Raw genomic sequence first — 20,160 nt, 5'->3', positions numbered from 1 at the left:
ATGCCAACATATTGCAGCTGTCTTGTATGTTTCTATTACTTTGTAACCAAAGACTGTTAAACACTGAACCATTATCCTGTACCATTGTAAAAGTTTTTTTGACCATTCCATCTGCAGCTGAAGATGCATAAAAATCTTAAATCACTGGAGCACTATCTGTTTTGAGCACAAAGAAGTAACTCAAAAGAGTTCCTGGTGTTTTGCTTGGTTGAAACTTAATAACTGAAATCTGAGAGGATCTGCACATACGACCCTCCCCTCTCTCCATTTTCAACATTACAGGAGTTCCCCACACACTCTGCAAAGGACATGTATCAACAACAAAATGCACAGAGGGCTAACGCAATTAACAGGTATTATTCAAATTTTTCCTGTCATGCTTATAAAACATGGTGAATTCTCTAACATTCGCAATTAATCTGTTTTAGGTCTAAATATCCTCCTACAGTTTGGTGAGTTACTTTGCATGTCACTGCAGTGTAATGTAATGTTTTGGCACAGTGAAAGAATGTTATGAAGGTTATCAAATCATTACAGAAATACAATTGAACTTTACAGCATCACAGCAAGACAACGAAAATGTTATGATATAAGCATAATTGCTACGTCAGTGCCGTTTTATTTCCTCCAAGTTTCAGCTTCCAGACTGGTGTGCTACTTCACTAACTGGTCCCAGTACAGAGCAGGCAGTGGAAGGTTCCTACCAGAAAATGTGGACCCCAACTTGTGCACACATTTAATTTATGCTTTTGCCATCATTAATTACACCAATCAGCTTGTGACCAAGGAGTGGAACGATGAGGTCTTTTACACAGCATTTAAGACACTTAAAACCAGGTATGGATACTCATTCTATCAGTGATCTATCACCGTTATATTTAGGGATGCACTGATAGAGAATTGTGGACTGATGCTGCTATCCAATGTTTTTCATAATCATGGTCTGATGCAATTATATAAAATATATAAACATTGATAAAATGCCGACACTGGGATGGGATAAAGGTGGATTACCAGTCAAGAGAGATGTAAGTTATATCTAGAGGATTAGAAACATAGTAAAATTAGTAAAATGCAGATGTTTTGTTAGTGTAACATTGTGTCATCTAAATGTGTATAATAAATATATCATCAAATATCAGTTTGAAACATCCGTCTGATGCCGATGTTCATAAAAAGTAAATATCTGTTGAATTCAGATATGCTTACATGTCATTGTGCATTTCCAGTTATATTATAAACAGAAGGGAAGGGATGCACAATGATATTTGAATCATATTATAAGCATAAAAAACTTTGTCAGATGAAATCTTATCTGTGTTTTATACATATTTTTGCATGCTGAATTGTACAGGGTGAGTCAAAAGTCACAGGACACTGTTTTATTTTATTTTATTTTTTTATGCTGTCACAAGCCTCCACGATGCAGTACTGTAGGAGGTGTTTTTTGCTGATATTCTCAGCATACACAATTTATTTGAGATGACCCCAGAGACAAAAGTCGATAATAAAATCCATCCATCCATCCATCCATCATCTTCCGCTTCTCCGGGGTTCGGGTCGCGGGGGCAGCATCCTGAGCAATGAAGCCCAGACCTCCCTTTCCCCAACCACTTCCACTAGCTCCCTGGGAGGGATTCCGAGGCGCTCCCAGGCCAGCTGGGCGATATAGTCACGCCAGCGTGTCCTGGGTCTTCCCCGGGGTCTCCTCCCCGGTGGACTTGCCTGTGACACCTCCCAAGGGAGGCGTCCAGGAGGCATCCTAACAAGATGCCCGAACCACCTCAACTGGCTCCTCTCGACGTGAAGAAGCAGCGGCTCTACTCCGAGTCCCTCTCGGATGACCGAACTTCTCACCCTATCTCTAAGGGAGAGTCCAGCCACCCTGCGGAGGAAACTCATTTCAGCCGCTTGTATTCGCGATCTCGTTCTTTCGGTCATTACCCAAAGCTCATGACCATAGGTGAGGGTGGGAACATAGATCGACCAGTAAATCGAGAGCCTTGCCTTATGGCTCAGCTCTTTCTTTACCACAACAGACCGGTAAAGAGCCCGCATCACTGCTGACCCAGCACCAATCCGCCTGTCAATCTCCCGCTCCCTTGTACCATCACTCGTGAACAAGACCCCGAGATACTTAAACTCCTCCACTTGAGGCAAGAGCTCATCCCCGACCCAGAGAGGGCTCTCCACCCTTTCCCGCGTGAGAACCATGGCCTCGGATTTGGAGGTACTGATCCTCATCCCGGCCGCTTCACACTCGGCTGCAAACCGATCCAGTGAAAGCTGAAGTTCACGGCCTGATGTCCCCAATAGGACCACATCATCTGCGAACAGCAGCGATGTGACCCTGAGGTCACCAAACCGGACACCCTCCATCCCCTGACTGCACCTAGAAATTCTATCCATAAAAATTATGAATAGAATCGGTGACAAAGGGCAGCCCTGACGGAGTCCAACTCTCACTGGGAAAAAGTCTGACTTACTGCCGGCCATGCGAACCAAGCTCCTGCTTTGTTTGTACAGGGCCTGAATGGCTCGTAGCAAAGAGCCATGTACCCCGTACTCCCGAAGCACCTCCCACAGAATACCCCGGGGAACACAGTCGAATGCCTTCTCCAAATCCACAAAGCACATGTGGACTGGTTGGGCAAACTCCCATGAACCCTCGAGAATCCTGGAGAGGGTAAAGAGTTGGTCCAGTGTTCCACGACCAGGGCGGAACCCGCACTGCTCCTCCTGGATCCGAGGTTCGACTATAAGCCGGACTCTCTTCTCCAGTACCCTTGCATAGACCTTACCAGGGAGGCTGAGGAGTGTGATTCCCCTGTAGTTGGAACACACCCTCCGGTCCCCCTTTTTAAAAAGAGGCACCACCACCCCAGTCTGCCAATCAAGTGGCACCACCCCCGATGTCCACGCAATGTTGAAAAGGCGTGTCAGCCAAGACAGCCCCACAACATCCAGAGCCTTGAGGAACTCGGGACGGATCTCATCCACCCCTGCAGCCCTGCCGCCAAGGAGCTTTTTAACTACCTTAGCGACTTCGGCCTCAGTAATGGACAAGCCTATTCCCGTGTCCCCAGACTCTGCCTCCTCACTGGAGAACGTGTCGGTGGGATTGAGAAGGTCCTCAAAGTATTCCTTCCACCGCCCAATGACGTCTTCAGTCGAAGTCAGCAGCACACCATCTCCACTATATACAGTGCTAGTGGCACACTGCTTTCCCCTTCTGAGTCGCCTGACGGTTTGCCAGAATCTTTTCGGAGCCGACTTAAAGTCACTTTCCAAGGCCTCACCGAACTCTTCCCACACCCGGGTTTTTGCCTTGGCAACGACTGAAGCCGCAGATTTTTTGGCCTGTCGATACCTGCCAGCTGCCTCTGGTGTCCTACAGGCCAACCATGTCCGGTAGGATTCCTTCTTCAGCTTGACGGCATCTCTCACCTGGGGTGTCCACCACCGGGTTCGAGGATTACCGCCCCGACAGGCACCAACTACCTTGCGACCACAGCTACAGTCAGCCGCTTCAACAATGGAGGAGCGGAACATGGCCCATTCTGAGTCAATGTCCCCCACCTCCCCCGATATCTGGTCAAAGTTCTGACGGAGGTGTGAGTTGAAGATCAATCTGACAGGTTCTTCTGCCAGACGTTCCCAGCAAACCCTCACTATTCGTTTGGGTTTGCCTGGTCTGACTGGCATCTTCCCCCACCACCTGATCCAATTCACCACCAGGTGGTGATCAGTTGACAGCTCAGCTCCTCTCTTTACCCGAGTGTCCAGTACACATGGCCGCAAGTCCGCTGACACGACTACAAAGTCAATCATTGAACTGCGGCCTAGGGTGTCCTGGTGCCATGTGCACTTATGGACATCCTTGTGTTCAAACATGGTGTTCATTATGGACAAACTGTGGTTTGCACAGAAGTCCAAAAACTGAACACCACTCGGGTTCAGATCAGAGAGGCCATTCCTCCCAATCACACCCCTCCAGGTCTTACTGTCATTGCCCACATGAGCGTTGAAGTCCCCCAGTAGGACAATCGAGTCTCCAGGAGGAGCACTTTCAAGCACCCCTTCCAAGGACTCTATGAAGGCTGGGTATTCTGAACTGCTGTTCGGTGCATAAGTTCGATAATAAAATACAAAATAAAATTAAATAAAACCTGTCCTGTAATTTTTGACTCACCCTGTACAATTATGTAAACAATCTTTCTCAATTATCCACAGATTTAGTGGGATTCTTTTTTTCTTTTAATTTTAACTACTACACTCGAAAAGAGTGGCCAAAATGACAATCACTTACAAACCCAATTCCAATGACTTGCAAATCCTTTTCAACCTATATTCAATTGAATACACCACAAAGCCAAGATATTTAATGTTCAAACAGATAAACATTATTGTTTTTTGCAAATATTCACTCATTTTGAATTTGATGCCTGCAACACGTTCCAAAGAAGTTGGGACAGGGGCATGTTTACCACTGTGTTACATCACCTTTCCTTTTAACAACACTCAATAAGCGTTTGTGAACTGAGGACACTAATTGTTGAAGCTTTGTAGGTGGAATTCTTTCCCATTCTTGCTTGATGTACAGCTTCAGTTGCTCAACAGTCTGGGGTCTCTGTTGTCATATTTTATGCTTCATAATGCGCCACACATTTTAAATGGGAGACAGGTCTGGACTGCAGGCAGGCCAGTCTAGTACTTGCACTCTTTTACTACGAAGCCACGCTGTTGTAACACGTGCAGAATGTGGCTTGGCATTGTCTTGCTGAAATAAGCAGGGACGTCCCTGAAAAAGACGTTGCTTAGATGGCAGCATATGTTGCTCCAAAACCTGTATGTACCTTTCAGCATTAATGGTGCCTTGGGCAGTCGTGGGTTGGAGGTTAGGGAACTGGCCCTGTGACCAGAAGGTTGCCGGTTCGAACCCCAGGGCTGACAGTGACTGAGGTGTCCTTGAGCAAGACACCTAATCCCCAACTGCTCCCCGGGAGCCGTGGATAGGGCTGCCCACTGCTCTGGGCAAGTGTGTGCTCACTGCTCACTGCTCACTAGTGTGTATGTGGTGTTTCACTTCACGAATGGGTTAAATGTGGAGGTGGAATTTCCCTGGTTGTGGGATCAAAAAGGTATCACTTACTTACTTTACTTGCCTTCACAGATGTGCAAGTTACCCATGCTATGGGTACTAACACACCCCCATACCATCAGAGATGCTGGCTTTTGAACTTTGCACTAATAACAAACCTTTTGTCCTTTTCCTCTTTGGCCCAAAGGACACGACATCCATGATTTCCAAAAACAGTTTGAAATGTGGACTCGTCAGACCACAGGACACTTTTCCACTTTGCATCAGTCCATCTCAGATGAGCTCGGGCCCAGAGAAGCCGGCGGTGTTTCTGGGTGTTGTTGATATATGGCTTTCACTTTGCATGGCAGAGTTTTAACTTGCACTTGTAGATGGAGCGACGAACTGTGTTTACTGACAATGGTTTTCTGAAGTGTTCCTGAGCCCATGTGGTAATATCCCTTACAGAATGACGTCGGTTTTTAATGCTGTGCTGCCTGAGGGATTGAAGGTCACGAGCATTCAATGTTGGTTTTATGCCTTAGATAAAGTTAATCCGTTTGAACATTAAATATCTTGTCTTTGTAGTGTATTCAATTGAATATAGGTTGAAAAGGATTTGCAAATCATTGTATTCTGTTTTTATTTATGTTTTACACGTCCCAACTTCACTGGAATTGGGGTTGGGTCTCAGGACAAAGAAATGTGGTAAACACAAGGTGATCAAACCTAACAAAGTTTACTTACTGCCATTACATATCAGGCTTGGACTGATTAAGAACTTTATCAAGGTGATGGATCAAAATAAACTGTACTCAACTGATCAAAATTATACTGAATGATACTGATACTGATTTATGTTCAGGACAACCTAAAGCCAAGATCAAAGATGGAATTTTTCTAGGTCCTCAAATTAGAGAAGTAATACAAAGGAAGTGGATTTTGAAAAGTTCAGTCAAGCAGAAAAAGTAGTGCAGTGACCATCAGAGAATTATTAAAACCTTTTTGGGGAATCATAAAGCAGAAAACTACCAGGAACTACTCAGTGATCTACAGAGCTATGGGGTGTAATATGGCTATAAAATTATATTTTCAGGACTCACATCAAGATTTCTTTACTGAGAATCTCAGCACTGTCAGGGACACACATGGCATGTGATTTCATCAGGACATTTCCAACATGGAAATGTGGTACCAAGGAAAATGGAGCCCTAGTATGCTAGCTGAATACTGCTGGACCCTCAGAAGAGACATTTCCATTATTTTCAGTCATGTTTCACATAAAATCCCTCTGTGACAGAAAAAAAACATTTTACACAGGGAGGCCAAGGTGGTGTTAAGAGTCTTGCCCAAGGACTCTTATTGGTATAGTGTAGGGTGTTTGCCCTGGTGGGGATTGAACCACAGTCTACAGCGTATAAGGCAGAGGTGTTAACCACTACACTATCCAACCAAATTATACAGCATTTGTAACCCTTTAGAAGTAAATGTTTCTGTAAATATCTCTGTAATGTTAATCCAGGTAGATGTAGTATATTTCTACATTTTATAAATGTTTGTATATTGACAACTGCACTGGCATGTACAGAGTAAGAAAGTAAGTGTGCTTTTGGTAGTAAAAACACCATCTATCATTTTAATAGGTGTAAATGCACATAAATACCATTAAAAAAACACAAATTCCTCACTTTAAAATAGTAGTTGATGTCAAAGTTTGCTTTCAAATTTCTCCTGAATGCCCATAATCATCACATAGATTTGTTAAATTCCATCACCAGGTATTAACTGGCCAAACCAAATGTTAGATAATGACCACAAATAATACTGGGCTGCCCTGTAATGGACTGGAGAACTGTCAAGGGTGTGTCCTGCCTTCCATCCAACGACCGCTGGGAAAGGCTCCAGCAACCCCTGTGACCCAGAATGATAAGTGGCTTAGATAATGTGTGTATTTGTTTTTATTTTGATATTGGTCTTTCTCTGCGCAAATAAACACTTCTTGTCCATATAAATAGCTTTTTGACTCTTTGCCTCTTTCTTTGACTTTTTTTCTCAATTGCCTAAAACTTTTGCACAGTTCTTTACATCCAAAAAATTGTGGACATCAGCAACAGCCCAGAATTCCCATATCATTGCATCCATGGCATTAAAAGTAAACACTGTTCATGGTTATGTTTCTTATTATGTATGTTCTAAAGGAATCCCATGTTGAAAACCTTGCTGTCTGTCAGAGAGTGGGACAATGCACAGTAAGTAGTGAGGAAACAAAAAGCATGAAAACAAAACTTCCCTGGAAAAGGTCATTTACCTCTAAAGAATTTTGTTTAATTATTTTTAGAGTTTGTCAGGTCTAAGTAATGAATGCATAATTGGACATACCTCTACAGATTCTCTGTCATGGCATCCACTACAGCCAGCCGTCAGGCATTTATCAAGTCATCCATCAGGTTCTTGAGGAATTATGGCTTTGATGGACTGGATCTTGATTGGGAATGTCTTGGCTCAGCAGGGACACAGCCACAAGACAAGCTGAGCTTCACATTATTATGCAAGGTAAGACAAAGCAATATACTTTCAGATTATGCTCTATCAATATGGATATTCAGGTCACGATAACAAATGACAATCTATTTCAATCTATTTTTCATACCCAAATTTCTAGGAGCTTCTAGAGGCCTTCAAACTAGAAAGTGAGAGAAATACATATTCAAGACTAATGCTTACAGCTGCTGTACCGGCAAAGAAGGAGATCATCGACAGGGGCTATGACATCCCTCAGATCTCAAAGTAAATGTTCCAATTTTTTTATTTGAATATTTGAAATTGAATATTTATAATAGTAATAGAACTTATTATGAATTACAATTATAATTCTTACATTAATATATTAACATCATAATTATTATAAACTATAATAAAGTTACAAGAAGTGTTTTAATGTCTACTTTTTGAATAAGCCACAATGCAGGGCAGTCAGTCAAAACAGAGATTATTCATATACAGTCAGCTCCTTTAGTATTGGCACCCTTGTTAAAGATGTGGGAAAAGGTCATTAAAAATGTCCTTGTCATTAATTTGATCAATCTCACACTGATGTATGAAGAAAAAACCTAACCCTTTCTAAATGAAGTCTACGAAAACAAAAAATTATCAAATATATTTACATTTTTACAATAAAATGAAATTTGTCACAAGTACTGGCACCCCTAGATATGCTGCTTGCTCTATAAATTCTTTTGGACAAAATATAACTGAAGCCATTTTTATTTCACTTTTTAAGTCCACCTGAGTGTTCAGAAACTCTTAAAGCAGCACTATGTAAGTTTGTTTTTTTTTTTTTTTGTAATTTTACTGAGTCAGGAGATGAAACATGTTCAAGTGTGGTTTGCTGCACTGCTATGAATCGACCTGTGAATCCTGAAATATGATTTTGCTGAATTTTTTCAAATCACATCATACATCTTTATGTATTATGTCCCATACAGATGGCTTGATGTTTAGGTCTCACATACAATATCAGCGTTATACTGATGAAGATATGATGACAACAGTAGATAATTCTGAAGCATTCACCTGAGTTCTCTTTGAATACTCTTTCAACTCACTTGCAGTCATCAGATGTATCTGCTCGTGGTTGTCCAAAGAACAAGTGATGGTACAAAATGCTCCTCTGCATGTTGCATGCAATTACAGATTTCCGCCAGAGTCTCCAAATCTCTATATGTTACACAGTGCTGATTTAAGGATCACAGTGAAGATGTGCAGAAGATGGTTGCATTTTGGGGTCACTATATCTTAAAAATAACAATTAGATGCCATCCTCAAGCCAACAAGGCATACAGTCATGGCCAAAAGTGTTGGCACCCCTGAAATTTTTTCCCCTTTTGGCACCCGTGAAAATGTTTTACCCTGAAATAATTTTGTCCAGCCAATTTTTGGAGTTTTGCGTGCAATTATGTCAAATTTGTCTTTTTTTCCCTCTGCTTATTTGTGTTGTTCCAATACCCACAAAGGAAATAAACATGTGTATAACAAAATATGTGTAATTGCAATAATTTTCTGGGAGAAATACTTCATTTTCTGTAAAAGTTTTAGGGGTGCCAACACTTTCGGCCATGACTGTATGCAAGGTGTGGTTTCTTTTTTCTTCATGCTAGTGGAACTTTGACTGGAACCAGGTTCTGTGGTAAGATGAGACAAAAATTTTTTGGCAATAAACCCTTAAGGTGGGTTTGGTGTTAGAACAAGAACACACACAAAAAAAAAAAAAAAAAACTTCATGCTCTTTGTTAAGCAAGGTGGAGGATCTGTGATATTTTACACATAGGTTTCCTTTTACGGACTGGTTTGGATCTTTTAGCAGGACAAGGATCTAATCAAATTAACCATTGCTCCACCTGTTTTCCCCGTTTTGCACTATAATACTTTATACTAACTCTGTTTGTTATCCGGTGTCGACCAGAGGAGGATGGTTTCCACTTCTGAGTATTGGTTCCTCTCAAGGTTTCTTCATCCTGCTCTTAGAGAGTTTTTCCTTGCCACTGTCGCCGCTGACTTGCTCATGGGGGCTTAGACTCATATTTTTTTCAGTAAAGCTGCTTTGTAAAAAGTAATATATAAATAAACTTTGCTTGCTTGCTTGATCCAAAACATACACCTACCTCCACTGAAAAGCAGTTTAGTGATCAGTCATTTGCCCCATTGACCTTTGCCCCATTTATACAAAGGGTGTCAATAACCGAGCCCCTCCAATGAAAAAAACATATATTAACCATTCCACTATTTTTTGGATTATCAGATATTTTGTTTTCTACAACACTTTGTACCTGAAAAGGCCAAACTAGGCTTTATTTACGTTTTAGTGACTGCGTTCATTGGAAGGGCTTAATTATGGAGCTGTATTACTGTCTTAAAGGCACTGTATTTAAAAAAAAAAGCAGTACGTATAAACGAATGTTGTAAAAGCATTTCAAATGGTCTTGATGCCTGATTTGGAACATATTTTGTCAGATGCTGCTCTATTGTAAGTTTCTAAAACCTACTTTTTTTCTCAGTACCTTCATTCTTCTGCTCAGTACTGAAGGTTTTTTTTCGCCTCTGTAAAGCTTTAAAAGCTTGGCTGCGTTTGCACAGCAGGTAAAAGTGGTCCAAATCTGATTTTTTTATTTGCCTGTTCACACTAGCTTTTAAATGTGACCTGTATGCAACATCAGTCTAAACAGATCAGCTCCCAAACCGACCCGCATGCGCAGAAGAACAACGCTTTACGTGGCTCGTTCAGAGGTAAACAATCATGACGACTAGCAAACACTAGTCGCTCCCGGTTTCGTCTTCGCCAGCATCTCAGGAGCGGTTATGAAGTTCCAGTGGTTGACAGCTGGACTCATCAACACCTGTGTGACCGAGTTTGCCGTAAAAAGGGCGCGGTATTCGGCCAGGTCCACTTATTTGGTTCGTGTCTTCGGATTGTTTAAACTGTTTTCTGACGCTGCCACCTCGGGCTCCTCCGGCCGCGCTCGGCCGCGCTCGTCTCCGTTGAGTTTCTTCTGTTGTTATTTTGTTTTTTTTGGTACAGAAACACCTGCCTAAATGTTTGAGTCTTAGCAGCGCGAAATGATGACGAATGTCGAGTTGTACTGACGTAAAGGTCGCATGAATTCCGATCTGGCTGTTCAGACTGGATCGCAGATCGGACACGGATCGGATTTCAGTGCGAAAGCATCTCAAATCGGAATTGAAAATGTCAGATTCAGTGCGTTTTGTGCTGTTCACACTGCCACACAGGTGACAGATTTGTTTCACATATGAGGAAAAAGATCGGATTTGGGCCACTTTTACCTGCTGTGTAAACATAGCCTTTGAGCGCGAGAAAGACGCTATATAAACTGAATTATAAAACAGTGACCTTAAAACAGAACCTTAAAATCAATTCTAAAAGCCACAAATAGTAATCATTTCTCTATTTCTTGTATGCTTTAATACTCTTTAATAAACGTATCATGAGCAGTTCTTTTTAATAACACCATAGTACTAATGAGCACCATATTTTTGTGTATACACCTCCAGATACTTGGACTTTATAAATGTCAAAACGTTTGATTTTCATGGAAGAGAAAGTGGTGTCACAAGACATCACAGCCCTTTGTATATGGGCATCAACGATTTAGAAGATGATGTCAACTGTAATGCAGTAAGAACACTCAGAATTTTACTGATTGACACATATATGCACATATATAAGTATATAAGTGCTGAATATACAACATCTACATCTATACACAGAAATAGAATTATGGTAGCCCAATTAATAATTTTGGCAATTCTGGCAGGATTTTGCTCTCCGGTACTGGAGGGACCAAGGAGCTCCAGCAGAAAAGCTGCTAATGGGTCTTCCCACTTACGGGCGCTCCATCATCCTTATTTCAGCCGAAAGTGGAGTCGGCGCTCCAGCCAGCAGCTTCGCTTCCCCTGGGCCATACACTCAGGAAATGGGTCTGTGGTCTTATTTTGAGGTTAGATTGAACAAAATCTGGAATGTGCTTCTTTAACAAAGTTATCACTCTTGAAACTAGCCTGTCTTAAAATTGAATTAAATAACAGCAGTTAAATGACAACATTACATGGAAAATCTCATAACTGCATAGAAAAAGTTGTTGAAACCCTTTGGAATCTTTTGGATTTCTGAATAAATGCCTCTAAATTGTGAATTGATCTTTACCTAAGCTATCTGATATTTTTCACTTACATATCTGCCTATGCCAATGCCAATACCAATATATAAGCATTTTTAAAATGTAAAAACTGGAACTAAAACTACATTTCTTTCCAAAAAAAAATAAAAATGAATTTATGTAGGTTATCCAAGGAATGGGATATATTATGTAGGGTATACCACAGAAAGGGAGATTAAGAATCTGTCTCGGTCATTCTTTTATTTAAAGCAAGTTGTTGTTGAGTTTTACATCACTGACAGATACTAAGATATTCTGCTGTTGAATTTCCTAGAAATTCTAAATCCAACAATGATGGCGAACCATCTAGGCCTTAAATCATCAGAGCAATTATTTATTCTATTACAGGTAACTCACTTCTCCATGCTAGGTAAAGGAGGTGTCAGTGTTGGTATGCAGTGTTTTGCTGTGTCCAACTTTTGTTTTTTCTGTCTAAAGAATATTGATTCAGTAGTGCAGTAAAATGTGGTCTTTTATGAATTTCTCCAGTAGAAATATTTTGTTTTCAGTACTCTTGTTTTTCTTAATTTTTGGTTGTCCTAAGGCAGACACATGAACACACTTTCTCAAGTGAAAAAGTTGAGGGGACACCTCTAGGCCTTCTATATAATACAAATAAATCAGGAAATTAAATAATAAAACACTGTTTAATAGAATGATTTCTAGAAGTTAAAAAAAAAAACAACAAAAAAACTCTGCATTAATACTCTTATTTAATTTTTAGGTTTTTATTGGAAACAAAAGGATTAAGATTGTGGAATTTTCTAAAGGAAATCTATGGTATCTAGGCAGCCAAGCAAGCTCTTTCATTAGTCAGGCCTTCAGAAGCTGAACAGAACACCCCACTACATGAATCAAGAATTAACATAGGAATCAACCAATCATATTTTGATTTACAATGGGTCCAATTTTGTCTGAAATTCTGGATGTCCTAGATTGTCCTACTCATGGTCAATGATTGTGAATATGATCAACTAGGTTTCAGTCAGTTGCCAGAAACTGAGAACAGCAGCAGCTCTATAGGCTCTTTACTGAAGGAGTCACTGTAAAACTGCTGCATACTAGGAACAATACACAAACCTTCAACTTATGTATACGTTCTTTGTCCATTTTTTCAGCCCCACTTACCATATAATAAGTGCCATTTTGTGTCCACTCACTGTCCTCTCTATTAGAGACACCTAGTTGGTCCGCATTGTTGGTTCACCTGGCAGATGTAAAGTCAGGGAATATAGCTCATCTGCTGCACAGCTTGTGTTAATCGTCCTGCAGTCCATCAACGGACACTGCCAACAGGTCACTGCTTGCTGGATAATTTTAGTTGGTGGACTATTATTTGGTGGACACTGAGGTGTTTAAAAACTCCAGCAGCACTGCTGTGTTAGATTCACTTATGCCAAAATAACACAAAAAAAGAATGCTAATAAAGCATGCTGGGAAACTACAGGCTTTAACTGCAGAATTACAAAGGGCACCCATATGATAAATGGCTGATAAAAGTGAACAATGAGGGTAGATACAATGAGGTCTACTTAATGAAGTGGGCTGTTTGTGTATATGTTACAAGCCTACAAGCTTCAAATAAAATATTTGTAATGCTCAAACATATGGAAGCTTCAAATGTTCATGTCTAATCTAATACAGTCTAAAAATATTCATGGGCACCAGTACCAGCATTATCTCAGTGCTAACGTCTAATACGGAACATTCACTACTGGTTTAAACTGCTGGAGATTTCCTTCAGAAATCTTTTACAAACTTTTTTTCCTTCAACTTTCATAAACACAAGCCTCGGCAAAACTGCAATTTAGTCCCCAGACTCCAATTACTTTTCAAAAGATCGCCAGAGTGACTTTCCACATTTCACATTTCTTAATCAATTTCACGTTTTAATCAATTGTTCAAGTATATAATGTCTTATCTGTCAAATAAGAAATTATTTATTAAAGATCATATTGTAACAGATTTAAACATAAATCTGCATAATTCTAAATGATTCAGAAAAATCTGCTTTGTCCTTTTTTTTCTTCCAGATTTGTCCTTTCCTAAATGGGGCTAAGATCCAGTGGATAGAGGAGCAGAAAGTTCCATTTGCAGTTAAAGGAAACCAGTGGGTGGGGTTTGACAACCAACAGAGCTATGAATTCAAGGTATTTCACACACTACCGAAAAAGCTATTAGCAAATTTTCATCTACATGATGTTTTTCTCCACCATAAGGCTTTCTGTCAGAGTAAGTCTTTATGGGAGTAAGAAAACACAGTGTGCCTTCCCTTGATGCCTAGACTAATGAGCAATGTGTAAACATTCATTTATGTAATTTTCCGAACTGCATGTTATACAGTATATCGCTGCTGTCAGAAGAAAACCTTGTATCTCCAAAATAGTAACTTTACAGGAGAAGGGAAAAACTTACTTCACTTTCAATGTAAGTCAATGGAACCAGAATTTTTCCCATGTCATTTTGGGTAATTTCTTTAAGGCCATTCATCATAAAATTTACAAACAATGTAAAGAATAAAAAATACTTTCAAATTGTGTCAAAAATTGAAAAATGCCAAAAATGGAGATACAAGGTTTTCTTCTGACAGCAACGATATACATACACTTTACTATGTACACTGTGTATCGACACTCTTATCACCTCCACTTACCGTATAGGCCCACTTTGTAATTTAACAGTTAAAGATGATCTGTTTCTCTTGTTGTTGTTGTTTTGTTTTCCCTTGCATTTGTTCCATGTTAGTGGATTTTGAACAAATAAATGCTTACTGCCCAGATAAACAGCTCTACACAGTATTTTCTCAGACTTTTGTACAGTACACTTTCAGGTATTGTACATCATCTTAACACTTTAATCACCTAACTAGGAAGGGTTTAGGTAACTAGACGAGATACCAAAATGATCATTTAATAACAAAATCTAATCTCACACAGGTAAAATACTTAAAAGAACAAACTCTTGGTGGTGCTTTTGTATGGACTCTGGATCTGGATGATTTTTCTGGATGTTTCTGTGGACAGGGTACCTACCCCCTCATCAGCTACCTGAAGAGACTTTTAATAATGGGTAAATTTATTTCTGTATTTCAATACACATGATTAGAAAATTATATCCCCACATTTTATAAACTTATGTTAGCCTCTAGATGAAAGTTTTATGAGTAATATTTTGTTTCTTAACCCTAAATCCAGAGTCTGCCAATACCACTGAGGTTATAACATCCAGCTCTTTCATCGCAAACACCACCAAATCCCAAATCACCTTGAAGAATCGTGCTCCAAAAAACAATGGAGCCAAACAACATTCATGGACAATGACTCTCCTAGCCCTACAAGTTGTAACCCACATAAATTTGTGCAATGTGCTTAACAGTAGATAACATTAAGCATTTAAGATTATTTGGCTCCTACTTCATGGAATGATTCTAAAAAAGGCTAACAAGGTTTTAGATTATCAGTAGCCTTTCTAAAATTACATAACATTTTAAGCTAAAAATAGAGGAAATCTTTGTGATATGTACATGTGGTTTGGATAGAATTTTTAAGCTACTAGATGTTGATGACTTAAATATTGAAAATAAATGCATGGATATACAATGTCTGATCTTGGGTTCTGCGTTATCCAGCATAATGCTATAATGAAGAAGCTCAGAATGGTGTTGCAGCCTGAAGATGACGTTTTGTGAACCCCTAAAGCAGGAGTGTCCAATCTTCTCTGCAAAAGGCCAGTGGGGCTGCAGGCTTTCATTTCATGCAGATCACACCTGATACTACTTGCTTAATCAATTGGTCTGCCTATTTAGTTCACTTCTAATTCTTTACAAAGTTCTTTTGTAATGAAGTTTAAATTTGTCATGCAATCGCAAAATCAACGTTATACTGATGACATGAAATATCAAGGCAATAGTAGATCATTCATTTGTGTTGTCTGAAGCCGCATCCTTCAAGTTTTAAATAAATTCTCTCTAAACACTCTTTCAGCAAGCTTGCAAGTTTTATTTCACAAAACATTTAAGGTGTTCTGCTGCTTATGTGTGGCTGTATGAACTGTGTGTAGTGTTTGGACAAAATGAGTAACAATTTTATATCAATATGAGTAAAAATGAGTAGTAATGATGACACGAAGCTTTCCGAAGCAGTGAAGCTTTCCTGTAACTGAAAGGGTTTGTTATTCAGTGCACATTAATGACACCTGGTGGCCAAAAATATGAACAACAACTATATTTCTACTCTGTCCTGGGAGATCATTTGGGCTAAAAGTACAAATCTTTACTCTTAGTAATTTAAAAGTATATAATTAGTTTTGAAAGCACAAAGATAATTAATAACAAACATGATGCGGGGATTGGTTACATGATGATGTATGCAGCTTGTGATGATTACAGCTTGTATCCATAGCAAATATCTGGTCAAACTGCATGCAAACTTAGTCATATATAACTTTGCCCTGCATATTCTTTCAAAGTCAAGTCATAGGCTTCATATGTAAAACCTAAATCAAGATGTAAGTGTTTGGTATTGGCTTGAAACCATGAAAAACCATGCTGGTTTATTTCTATTGAATTAGTTTCCAAATCAGTTTCCAGTCCTGAGGCTATGTGCCGTACGATGCTTCGGATGTCATTGATCATGTACGTGTGTTTTTGGAAAAAAAAATCAATGCAGTGCATCAGAGTACAGGCTTTTTTGACACATGCTCAGACGCTTAAGTATCAAGTGGTAACATTAGAATTCAGAACCACTGCTTGCACACAGAGGGATTAGACCTCAGCATTTAACCCATCCATGCAGTGAAACACCCACATATATGTACAAAAGTGAACACATGCAGTGAGCACACGTGTCCGGAGCAGTGGGCAGCCCCTATCCGTGGTGCCCAAACAGCAGTTGGGAGTTAGGTGCCTTACTCAAGGGCACTTCAGTCATGTCCTGTTGGCTCAGGGGATCGAACCGGCCACCTTCCAGTCACAAGTAATAGTAATATTTTAAAAATTTAAGTTTAATTTAACTGCCATTATCTGTACTTGCAACATATTGACACTATACTTTCACGCTTGTGAATATTACTATTTTATATGAAATTTTTACCTAAGCTGTGACCATGGTCAGTGTTTCTCAGACTATACAGAACCATCAGATGGCCTGCATTTTATGCTTGAGAGTTAGAGCTGATGCATCTCCCAGTACATCTGTACCAGGCATTTAGTAAATGATAGTTTCAAGTGTGTTGAAAGCTGAGATGATGAGCCCCAAGTACTAATAAGAGAAACAGCTCAGTTGTGTGAAAGGGTTGTTTGAGTAGGACTGCCAGTAATACTTGATGGAGTTTATGATTAGCTTAGTTTTTAGTAACAAAACTAGGAGTAACACAAAACCAAAATTCCTCATTTGCTCCGTTTGTCCCCTGTAGATTTTGAAGAATTAAAAAAAAGTCAGTCTCCACTGAGTTCTAATAGTGTGGTGGGCTAATCTAAATGGCCAATATTGGAAGCCAGCCACAGCCAGTGGCTCTTAGGCTTGGCTGAGCTATGATGCTAAGGGAGGGTGGTCCTGGTCAGTGACTGGATGTGAGACCATGCTGCATTGCCAGCAGTTCAGACCTTTTGAACCAAACTTATATTTTGAAACTATACTTTGGCTACAGTGAAAAGTAGTTTATACTGTGGGGCTATGCAGAAGACAGAACATAGGAAGTCTGCATGCAATTGGTTTTATATTCTACTGAATTACTGTAGAAGGTCTGTATTGGCTACCAGCTTCAGCCTGTGTATACAAACCCATGAGAACCCTTGGTCTGGTCTCATGTCAGAAACTAAGCAGTGTGGGGTTGGTCAGGGCTTGTACTGAAAACTAACTCACAGTAGAAGTTCAAATCAGGTTTTGAACGTTAATTTATTTTTGCTGTTTCACACAACCAATGGTTTACTACTGTTGTGTCATTGCCAAATGTGCATGAATGCACTATACAAGGTTCTACCATTGTTTGGTGTGAAATGCTCGTTTAGACTTGCTAAGTCAGAATTGTTCACAGTGGTGGTGATGTCCACCTCTGAAAGCTCCCTCACAGAAAGTTATTACATTAAATTTTTATGATTACGCTGCCTGATGTCTGAAATGGTGTTTTACGAAAGTTTTTAGAATGTTTTGGTCTAAAATGAATATTGAATGGCAGAGGGGTACACGCAGGATGTTGTGAGGCAAAATAGTCCCCAGAGAAAATGTTAAGATTTTCTACTATTTTATCATCATCAAAATTACACATTAAACTCAGATGACACGTGTTGGTTCACTGGTAGATCTGTCATAAGAGCTTTATAAATTGGCCACTTTGTTAGAAACCCCTCTCTTGTAACTCCACTTTGCTGGTGTACAGTTAGAGACTGTAGCTCATCTGTTGATGCAGTTTGTGTGAGGTAGGTATTTCTAATAAAGTGGGCAGTGAGTGGAAGAACAAGAGTTTCTAGAGAAGCAGCTACTGAGTGGAAGTACAAGGTAAGTGTTTCTAATAAAGTGGCCTCTGAGTGGAAGCACAATGCAGGTGTTTGTAATAAAGTGGCCAGTTAGTGGAAAGCACAAGATGAATGTAGTGTTTTTTTTTCTATTCACTTGGAAAAGTTTCTGAAAAGTTTTGAGAGTGTCCTGCAGGGGGCACTGCAGTGAAGTGACTGAGCTCTGTGGCAGGATGCTGAGAGTCCTGTAGTGGGTGAGCGGTTCAAAATACATCTGGCTTTAAGCAGGACAAAATACAACCAACTTTCAGTTTTCTTACATTTCAGATATTTTAGGTTAAACTAGTTTTATAGCTTCACTGTTTTGTTGCTGAATGTTTTTAAAATGAGTTGATAATGGCTGTTTTTTTTTTCAAGCAGTAGCATGTTTATCTCTGCAATCTAATAACAATAACTATAAAGGTGCACCTATATTTATACTTCTATTTATAATTATAGAGCACCTTTCATACAAGTAGACTGTTTTGCAAACAAGTGCTTATTAAATGTAAATTGGTCATTATTGAAAATTAAATAGTAGCACTAATTAAGGTGAATAAAAATGTTAAAGGTAAACAAAAACAGACAATAATGCATATAAGATGAAAGAAAGAATATACAAAACAAGTATATTCAAACAAGTATAAAAACAAGTATATTCAAACAAGTATAGACATTTTCTGTTATTTTGTTCAAAGAGTAAACTGAGCTTGACTGCCTGCCTAAAAAAGTAGAACATTATGTCCAAACGTATATATGATAATATACTGTATTATACTGGCTAATACCTCCACATATACATTAGCAGCTCATTACATTGATTACTAGGAGATAAAGGGGTTAAAGGTATTAATCCCTTTCAGTCAAGATAGGTGGAATTTTCAGAGAAGCATTAACAATCTGTTATGCATTAAAGCAATAATAAAACCTAGAATCTAGTGAATTGAGCAGGTGCTGCTTGCAGTTTGGTCTAAATAGTGTTATAAACAGTAACGTGCACAGACTTTTGGGGGGGGGGTATTTTTTAGTATATTAAAATATGATTATTAATGAAGTTATTCTTATGTTGTGATATTCCGTTTGAAGATGATATTTTAATTATATAAATGTAATGTATGTTTATATTTAAGTCCTAACCCTAATAAATGTCCTATTAAATGACAAGTCACAATGTCATATCCTATCACTAGTTCCACATTTTAATGAACTTTAATGTTATATTTAGCTAATCAGTAAATTCTTCTTCTTTATCTTCTTCTTATTATTATTAAACGTTATTATTTTAAACAACAAATTAAACGTTGCACCTTTTTTGCAGCCAGTGAAAGGTGCAGCTTGATTGCTAATATCAGAACTATTTCAGTAATCCTCCAGATTTGTAAAATGATAATGAATAATCACTGTCAGATATGAAAAATATTTAAAAGGAGCTAAAAGCTCTAAATATTAACGTTAATACAAACGCCATTCACGCCGCACTGTGATTGTAACCATGGCAACGTAAACAGGTCACGGCAGCCAGGCCAGATGGCTGCGCATGCGACCAAAGAAACCCACAATGGTGAGTATTTTCTACAATAAAAAATAGCCATTGTATTGTCTTAGTTTAATGTCGTTTCGATGTAAATTGTCATTTTCTTCATAACAAGCATAAAATTGCTAGTACATTAGCTAGCTAGTGGAAAAAACAAACAGAATACAAGATGAGGGGACAACAACAAGATGAGGGGACAACTATGACGCCACTGGACCCAGTTCACAGAGTTCTCCTCCACATAGCTGGACGTTCACTCATATTTACAAGAGCGCATCCATATGGAGACTGCCTGGTGTTCCTGAAGCAGCAACCACTCAGAGCA

The 20,160-nt window shown here is 39.3% G+C and overlaps 1 protein-coding gene across 1 annotated transcript; it reads left to right on the top strand.

Annotated features, from left to right (window-relative positions):
- The first annotated feature begins 321 nt into the window (after positions 1-321).
- Positions 322-15,788, top strand: LOC108425716 (chitinase-3-like protein 1). The gene is made up of 11 exons (XM_017694595.2): positions 322-353; positions 429-452; positions 633-837; positions 7,279-7,329; positions 7,468-7,633; positions 7,743-7,867; positions 11,147-11,270; positions 11,410-11,592; positions 13,845-13,961; positions 14,748-14,880; positions 15,006-15,788. Exons 1-11 carry the CDS (start codon positions 326-328, stop codon positions 15,191-15,193), a joined length of 1,344 nt encoding a protein of 447 aa, XP_017550084.2. The 5' UTR covers positions 322-325; the 3' UTR covers positions 15,194-15,788.
- The last annotated feature ends 4,372 nt before the right edge of the window (positions 15,789-20,160 follow it).

This window comes from Pygocentrus nattereri, chromosome 21 (genome assembly GCF_015220715.1).
Source record: "Pygocentrus nattereri isolate fPygNat1 chromosome 21, fPygNat1.pri, whole genome shotgun sequence".
In the NCBI taxonomy this organism is placed as follows: domain Eukaryota; kingdom Metazoa; phylum Chordata; class Actinopteri; order Characiformes; family Serrasalmidae; genus Pygocentrus; species Pygocentrus nattereri.
Note: the sequence above shows the minus strand (reverse complement) of the source record. Positions and strands in the feature narration are given on the sequence as shown.

Excerpts from the sequence above, each read along its gene's own strand:
- LOC108425716 (XM_017694595.2), top strand. The coding sequence starts at position 326 with ATGCACAGAGGGCTAACGCAATTAACAG. Across the intron at positions 7,330-7,467 it reads AGAGAGTGGGACAATGCACA|ATTCTCTGTCATGGCATCCA; the intron begins GTAAGTAGTGAG and ends ATACCTCTACAG. Across the intron at positions 13,962-14,747 it reads AACAGAGCTATGAATTCAAG|GTAAAATACTTAAAAGAACA; the intron begins GTATTTCACACA and ends AATCTCACACAG.